We start from the raw sequence: 8,293 nt of genomic DNA, 5'->3' as shown, positions 1-8,293 counted from the left end.
AGGAGCCCGTAGGACCTATAGGGTCCCTCGATCGCTACTTCAAGGGGCTAATCACTGACTCTGAAGGCTTCCAGGCCTTCCTCTGCGTGACAGACTTCTTCCAGAAGATCTGCCCGCGGTACTAGGAGATAGGTCATAACCTATCCTCCAAACGACAAACTACCTCTATTAAGAAACCAGATGGTTATAACGGAACTAGGGCACCAGTGGGAGCTAGGGATGGATAGAACACATAGTAGCTCACGAGCAAGATTTGGAGGACGTCAGGATACGGCGTGTACTATATAGTATGCAGCTAGAGCCTGCGACCCTTCACGCCACATACCCTCCGGGAGGTCTGCCGCAAGGGCGGCTGCGCCCTTGCCGCCATGGCGTTAGATAGAACAACAACAACTACACACCCAAATCAGGCGGCTCAGGAGGCAAACTCAATGGATGTGCGGAGAATTTCTCTGATTTCGGTAAAGGGAACACGAATACAGCTGGCCCTGGAAACCCCCAATCCAGTGAGGGGAACCTGTTAGCCAGACACAGACGAGTGACAGGATGGAATGGGATGGGGAATTGAGTGATTAAACGAATATTTGATGACGTACCTCGCGGCTCTATTGCCTCCCCTTCTACCACGTCTCTTGTCCTGTCGCTTGTTGCTGACGGGATCGGAAACGTGCCACGGGCGCAGGGTGATGTTGGCGTTTGGTCGAGTGACGCTCGCCCAGCTCATCGCGCACTTGACCCTTTCGTTCTTCACGTCCCAGACCCAGACGGCAACAAGACAATCATCGAGTCTGGTGCCGGCGATGTTCCGCGGGTTTTGGCGGTCGTAGGGGATCTTGACTGCAACTACGGCGCGAACTTTGCCATGAGTGTACGAGATGTATCGGGCGCATTTGGCCTCGAGCTCCTCCAACGTCGTTGGGCTCGAGTAGGCGACCTCGGTGACCACACACGGAAGGTAGCTACCGTCTGCTGTGTCTGCGTACTAGGAGACATCAGGGATGTACCTTAGGGGGTCGAGGAGGGTGCCTGGTGACTCTGAGCCACCGTCGAGGGAGTTTGACGAGGAGGTTGGGGGAAAGAAGTCGGATGGCCACTCGAAAAGTTGTTCAATCTGAGGGAAAGTGGTTTTGGCGGCGTCCGAGACGAGCTTGCCAAATTTCTGGGTGACGAGGGCGTGGAGACGGCCCTGGGTCATCTTAAAGCGAGCGAGCGAGACGCGTCTCGGGGTCGTACTCGACATTGAAATGTTCAAGGGATACGCGAGGATCAGTCTCGAGGCGTTGGAGAAGGGAACAGAAGGCAGAGGGCTCGAGTCGAAATTTTTGATTATGGTCATTGTTGTCTTCTGTAGCCACAAACCCATTATTGTGATGCGAAATTGGTTTATTGTTGCGACGGACAAGTTGGACAGCAAATTCCAAACAGGCATGAATAGTCGTCTCCATCTCCGTCTCTGTGTCCATGTCCATATCAGCTTTCGCAGGAGGCTCAGCCGTGACGGCCATCGTCATTGTGGGTACGACGTTGGGTGTGTGAAAGTGTGCAGAACGGCAAGGCCTGTTGTCACGTCACAAAGACTAGGTTAGCGGCACTGAAACACAAATTGAATGAGAATATTGTGCAATGAGTAATGCAGGCGAGAAAAGAAATCCTTGTTCCGCTGTCAAAGAAAAAACAAGAGAATAGCACAACTTACCGTTGTTGAGATAGGTGAGCTCCTGTACACCAGAGCGCTGTGACGCAGCAACAGTTCGGCCCCACGAACCTCCGGCTACCGAGCATGGACCTCCAGGCTCCTTCTAACCTTTTGACGTGCCGGCCCGGGCCCAAGAAATACAGGAGCTGCCGGCAAGCCCGCTTGATCTATTCGTCCAATACGTTCCGAAGGGCCTCGTGAAGCAGTGGGCCCAGTGGACGAATGCGGCGCCGTTGTCTAAGGAGGACCCTAGGGCCAGAACCTCTAGAGCGAACAAGTGGAGGAAGACTTCAGCAGACGAGATCTACTTCTTCTTAGGGATCCTATTATATATAGGGATCCATAGGGAATCTAAATTATCAACCTACTGGTCAACCCAGCAGGAGAGGGAGGATCCCATCCACCTATTTACGCGGTTTATATCCCGGGACCGTTTCCAACTACTACTCCAACGACTACGGATATTTAACACTGCTGAATTCCGGCCCAGCCAGCCAGCCCAGCCCAGCCAGGGCCAGGGCCGGGGGCGGGGCCAAGATCAAATGCCAGATGTATACCGTAAAGTTAACCAGTGGTCAGCCCACATCCAAGAGACTGGGGATTCCCTTTATATACCTGGTTCAGACCTTACAGTCGACGAGGCTATGGTCCGATTTACAGGTCGATCTCTTGAGACGACAACGATTCCAACGAAACCTATCCCAACTGGCTATAAGATCTGGATCCTTGCCCAGTCTGGCTACTGTATACGGTGGCTGTGGCACGTACATGGAAGGGGCCCATACGCATTAGTCCCTCAGGCCCAGCCAGCTGGGATGGCTGCTGGAAAGCTGGCTCTGTTGACACCAACACAGCAGGTAGTAACTACCCTAGTTTCCCTACTTCCAGCTGCAACCTACCACGTCTTTCTTGACAATCTCTTCGCCTCTGTACGTCTCTTTCGTACCCTACGGAATCAAGAGCTTGGAGCTTCTGGTACCTGCCGGAAGGATAGTGGGATAGATAAGATCCTAGTTATTGAGAAAGAGACTGAAGGACGGGGTATCCCCTGGGGGGGAATACACTGTATCCCGACTTTAGATGGGGAGGTAAGCTGCTAGCCCGCCCAGCCCTACCCTACCCAGCTAACTAGGAAATAGGTCAACCAATTCACCTGGAAGGATAATGCCCTCGTACTCTTCCTGTCAACTGTCTTCCAGAATGGCCAGGAAGTTATTCGCAGCCGCCGCCGCCCAGCTGGGGATACCGCTGCTAAGAAGGCTGCCCGGCAAGTCTTTGGCCCAGACGTCCGTAAGGACCTTCCAGTTCCTAGGGCAATCGATGAGTACAATCACAAGATGAATGGGGTTGATGTGAGTGACCAGATGAGGTCCTATTATCAATACAGCCACCCTATTCGCCGAGGGGGCTGGCAGTCAATTGCCTGGAATTTCCTGCTAGAAGTGGTAGTTGTGAATAGCTTCCTACTACAGCTCTGGGGCAGCCCGAGTTGGAAGAAGGTAAAAACTCATCACCAATGGCGGAAGATGCTTGCAGCTCAGCTTATTCAACGGTTTGGACCATTGGCAGGCGGACGACGACTTTCACGACCTAGACGGGCTACAGACAAGAGGAATACCTCTATTCCATGGGAGCAGCATGGTAGGGGGTCAAGGGGGGTATGCTCGCCTTGCTCTTATTGTAGTAATAGGGGGTCATTAAGAGCCCGCCAGGCTCTAGGCGAGATATCTAGGAATAACCTCACGCAGCAAGTAAGAAAAACTCGGCAGGGCTGTTTAGACTGTAATGTACCTTTATGTATGAAGGGAGACTGCTGGTACCTCTGGCATACACAAAATATATAGAGAATAGAAGTACTGGAAATCCTGTTGAATCATTGGATAAGTCTAATAGGCTGGGAAGTTCCTATTGGCTCTACCCCACCTCTTGGCAAAATGAGGTGAGTTAGCACCCGATGGGATACCTCTTTTCTTCACACCTCTGCCTGTCCAAAACAAGCCGCAATTTCACATACGTTCTTAACTACAACATCCGGCTGCTCGTAGTGCTGAAAATGCGAAATTTCATCGTCCCAAATCAGTTTCTTCTTCTTCTTTGTCGGGATCGACTCAAAATGTCTCTTTGCTGCAGCGTCATTGATGCAATTATTGCCATGAATCACCAAAGCCGGTTTAGTGAGCTTGGCCACGCCAGCGACGGTGGAATAGCCGAAGTGATCCAAATCGCTCATGACCGCAACCGGTTTTCGAAGCCCTTCATGGTCCAGGGGCCATACCACGACCATGTGACTGGTCCAGGGAGCCCGGCAAGGGAGCCAATGTTCGGATCCGCAGCTTTGGGGTCGACAAGAGGTTGGTAGATGACTTCCCCCGTCTTTTCATACAGGGCCTTGGCATCTTTGGCTCGTTGGATTCACGCCTAATAGAGGGCTTCTCCTTGCTTGGGCGTAGGCATCTTCAAAGATCCTACATCGACACCTGGCTCGACATTGACGCAGCCGGAGCATATCATCCAGACATCCGTCTCATGGTCGCGGTAGTATCCTGTCACGGAAGCGCCGGCGACAACGCGGTCGTCATAGGACGCCACATCAAGACACTCGGGGCCTCCCTGGCAGACACCCACGAGGAACAATCTCTTCGCATCTACGTCGCCCCTGCTGACGAGATAATCGATACCGGAGACCACGTCTTCGTTCTTCATCACAGGGTTTTCCAGACGACGTGGCTGGCCGGTACTTTCTCCAACAGTGCGTGGGTCGAATATCAAGGCAGCGTAGCCTTCATTAGCAAGTCGCGTGGCATACTGCAACGGAGCTTGCTCTTTGACAAACGAATAGGGACCTAGGATCACGATGCCAGGCGGATTGGCGACGCCGTGGGGCTTGTAAAGGACACCAGTGATGGTCTCCCCATGAGACGGATAGGTCACCTTCTCAGTGGTGTAACGGCCGTGGAAACCCATTGTAAAGATGATGAATCGGTGATATGGAGTAGCGATTTGATGCAGCAGTGCAATGATGTGTAGATGATTGTGAGGTTGAAATGAATTGACTCTCTCTAGAAAGCAGTGATATGGGCGACTTTTATATGCGCTTCTCAGACCTTCAAGGCTTGTATTCGTGTTGCCTCACGCCGTGTATTTCCGTGTTTTCGGCGATGGCTGATGGGATTCACCGACAGCCAAACCTTGTACGATTGCCAAAGTCGCATCCAGTGACCTGATTGACGCTGTGAGAATATGGTGAGTTAATTCCCGAGACGTCGATTTCGAACGAAATGTGTGGGAGCGTTCAGCACATCCTGGCGCAACTGCTCCGAAAGGCTCAGTTTTGGAGGCGATGTGGTAAATGCACGTCAAGGACGAAGTACCCGCCCACGTATTTCTGCCACCTAAAATACGTTACTAAGACGGTTTCCCTTAAACTTCAGATACTTTGTAATTATTTGAACGGTTTGAATTCGATAGCAGCGGCCTCAAGGTGAGTATCTAGGTGAGACGGTTGCACTTGAACAACAGTGTCGGGCATGATTTGTTAGAGCAGAAGCCAATAGTAAGACACTGAGCAGTATGACCCCAACAGCCTTGGGCGTGAAATGGAATGTATTCTGTCTACTGTCCGTTCACGGACAGACTCTAAAAAAAAACTCGCTATCTCTAAAATAAGGTAGTTCGACTCTTACTTAAACTCCGCCTGATCTCAGCGTCCTCATTCTGCTTCTTGACATTGTCCCATCCTGGCAGCTTGACGGCGTGGTCCAGCGCGACCGGGAGGCCTCTGTGTCTGCCACGGATCATCATTATAATCATCACCAGCTTTGAACCCGTGTACCAGCCGCCCACGAAGCTGAAAGAGTGGTTCGGAAGGCCCATGGACAGTCCGATGTTTGTGTAGCCCGACACGATTTCGAACAAGAAGTTGAAGACGCTGTAAGAGCGGGGGTCCGCGATCGAATGGGACGTCTCGATCAGCGTGACCAAGAACAGCGAGAAGGCGATGGCCCAGATATCGTGCGACAGCTGCCCTCGGAGGTGCTGCGACACGAGGCTCACGTGGCCCTCAGGCGTAGAGGTGGAGCCCGGCGCCGCGTTCGGGTTGTCAAAGTTGATGGCAACCGACCGCTTCAGCCGCGGCTTCGTCGTCACACCCACACCCTGGAAGTTGTTCATCCTGTTCTGGATCTGCTTGCCCACGAAGGAGGTACCACGCCGGCCGATGGCGGCTAGCCTCTTGACGGGCTTGGTGGAAATGCCCGACTTTTCTTGTGACACGCCTGATGCGGAAACAGCTGTTCGCTCTAAGCTAAGCGCATGGCCAGACGTCGGTCGTGATAGGAGGGGCCCAAAGGTTGGCATCAGTTCATCTACCGACTCATTGGCAGTCAAGTCTGGGTCCTCGGACTTTTCAGGTTCCGTGGTGTAGATTCCTAGTGACCGTTCTTCGTACACCTGAAACAGAGTTAGTTGGTAGCATATGGATCAGCTAGACTAGGAATATCACTGACATTTGAGTTTCGCATAACGATAATCTCCGGATATGCGGAAATGTACATGAAGATGACCCACAGGACCAGAACATCGAAATATAGGCTTGACACAGGAACAACCGCGAAGCCTCCGGAAGGAATGGCTAAAGGCCGAAAGGTCAGTCAATGTCTGGGCCAAAATAAAACCGCCTTTGGTGACTTACTCAGTGCCTGAAAGATGGCCAGCCCAACTCGCTTTCCAACCGGATATGCCTCGATAGCAGAGTTACCAATGCTGAGAACCAACAATAAGACCCAGTCCATGATCGCGATTGTGGAGAACATGGTGACAAACACAAGATTGGCCTTGGAAGGGAACATCATCATGTACAGACGGCGAGGGTACTTTAGGATGAAATCGAAAGCTTGCTTCCAGACAGTGTACTCGTCGTCGTCGACAGACAACTTCAAAACCCAGCTACAGAAGTAGACGGTTGCTCTGAGGAACGCAGGGAACGCAGCATTTCCAGCCAGGGAAAGGATGGTAACAACGGTCAAGACGAAGGCATCATTGTCAAAGGCTGCCACGCCTGCGTCCAGGAGTGTCATTCCAGCGTTGTTGAAAGAAGAGATAGCAAGAAAGATGCCAGCCCACCAGGAGTTTTGAGAATTGACGGCCGTTATGCTCTGGCTGTGCACATATGACCAGGCGCCGAGCGTGATCGCCCCAAGGAGCTGCCAGAGGACGAAGTAGACGCAGACAATGGTAAAGAGAACCTTAAGGGCCCGATATTCGACGCCACCCAGATACTCGCGCTGTTCCTCCGTGAGGTCGAAGAACTGGCCATTTCTACCGATTGATTGCTTGTTCTCGTGAATGAACGTCTTGAAATCGAAGCCTTCTGAAATGGACTGGCGACCGTCGTCACGACTGAAAGGCCTCCGCCTGTTGGTGGCATTCGACTTGGGCGAGAGTGGCTCGGTGGAGCTGGTGGAGACGCCGAGTTTCTGGCCCTCCTCGATGGGCTCTAGCATGTCGGATGGTGCAGACTCTTGATTGGTGGTCTGGCTTTGGCTCCGGCCGTGGCCCTTCTCGCGGGTTGTAGACTTCGTTAGCTGGAAGGCGTCTGCCTCGGCCTGCCGCTCATGTCTGCCCTTCATTTGCTTCCGCTTAGACCCCTTAAAGGACGACATGACAGGAAGACCAATCATGGCTCCAGCCATGCCGACTATAGCGCCAGTCTTCTTGATCCTCCTGTTTCGTTCGGTCTCGACGATGTCCTCGAAACGCTTCTCAAAAACGCGGGCGCGAAGCCAGATGGTGAAGATAGAGACGAAGACGGGACTGCCAAGAATCATCATCAAGGCCATAATAGCCTGCTGGGCGGTACTGAGTTTGCTGATATCGATTGTGTTGAGTCCGGAGGTGGTAAAGGCAGAGATGACGAGGAAAAGGCTATCGATAAAACTGACGCTGTTGGTCGGGTGGGAGAGTCCGTAAAAGATGCTGGCAAAGATGAGCCCGGTCAGTATGAAGTAGGCGTAGTGAATTGTGATGAAGTTGACCGGAGGCAGATATGGACGGACGGCTGCCCATGATTCAACCATGTAGTCCGCCGTGGCGGGACGGTCGGCCTTGAACTTCTCCCATGGTTGCCATGCCATCACCACAGCGGCAGTGATGCTATGCGCAAGTAACGCGAGCAAACAAAGCACCGGCTGGTAATCGACCAATTCGGTCGTTAGAGGTCAGTCTGGCTGGCCGCCGTAATGCGCCGGCACTTGGAATGGGAGAAAGAAAATATTACCTAGCCTTGCAGGAAGAGAAAAGCTTGGTGGGCAACTTAACTGATAAGGAAGCGTGGCGCTCCCCCTGATCGACTTGTTTCGGCGACACATGGAGGGCGGCAGGGCCTGCTAATGCCCGGGGTAGTTTGGAATCGTATCCGGTTGGCAGTCTGTAGGGGCGGCTGGTCCCGGGCCCACCCCTTTCTAATGACAGCTCATCTACGGATACAGTTCTATTCGTACACAGTACACCATATTTCCGCCAAGGCCTAAAGTAGCAAGGGAGGCCGCCCCTATTGTGAAGTTGTACGCGCCCCCGGGGCCTGGATTGTGACGTGTTGAT

The 8,293-nt window shown here is 52.7% G+C and overlaps 3 protein-coding genes across 3 annotated transcripts; all 3 read right to left on the bottom strand.

Annotated features, from left to right (window-relative positions):
- Nucleotides 1-415: 415 nt before the first annotated feature.
- BDP81DRAFT_395871 (uncharacterized protein) lies at nt 416-1,336 on the bottom strand (the record flags this gene model as incomplete). The annotated part of the gene is made up of 3 exons (XM_060588121.1): nt 416-488; nt 597-959; nt 1,005-1,336. 3 exons carry the CDS (start codon nt 1,334-1,336, stop codon nt 416-418), a joined length of 768 nt encoding a protein of 255 aa, XP_060443189.1.
- A 2,363-nt stretch (nt 1,337-3,699) lies between these two features.
- On the bottom strand, nt 3,700-4,801 carry BDP81DRAFT_431559 (Alpha/Beta hydrolase protein). Its single transcript, XM_060590688.1, has one exon. It carries the CDS (start codon nt 4,658-4,660, stop codon nt 4,115-4,117), a length of 546 nt encoding a protein of 181 aa, XP_060443188.1. The 5' UTR covers nt 4,661-4,801; the 3' UTR covers nt 3,700-4,114.
- A 485-nt stretch (nt 4,802-5,286) lies between these two features.
- BDP81DRAFT_431555 (cation transport protein-domain-containing protein) lies at nt 5,287-7,908 on the bottom strand. The gene is made up of 3 exons (XM_060590687.1): nt 6,387-7,908; nt 6,202-6,326; nt 5,287-6,145 (listed from the first exon to the last, which is right to left on the bottom strand). Exons 1-3 carry the CDS (start codon nt 7,825-7,827, stop codon nt 5,354-5,356), a joined length of 2,358 nt encoding a protein of 785 aa, XP_060443187.1. The 5' UTR covers nt 7,828-7,908; the 3' UTR covers nt 5,287-5,353.
- Between the last annotated feature and the right edge of the window lie 385 nt (nt 7,909-8,293).

This window comes from Colletotrichum phormii (genome assembly GCF_030913505.1).
Source record: "Colletotrichum phormii strain CBS 102054 chromosome Unknown BDP81scaffold_14, whole genome shotgun sequence".
NCBI classification, from domain to species: Eukaryota; Fungi; Ascomycota; class Sordariomycetes; order Glomerellales; family Glomerellaceae; genus Colletotrichum; species Colletotrichum phormii.
The sequence above is the reverse complement of the archived record's forward strand: the minus strand, read 5'-3'. Positions and strand labels throughout refer to the sequence as shown.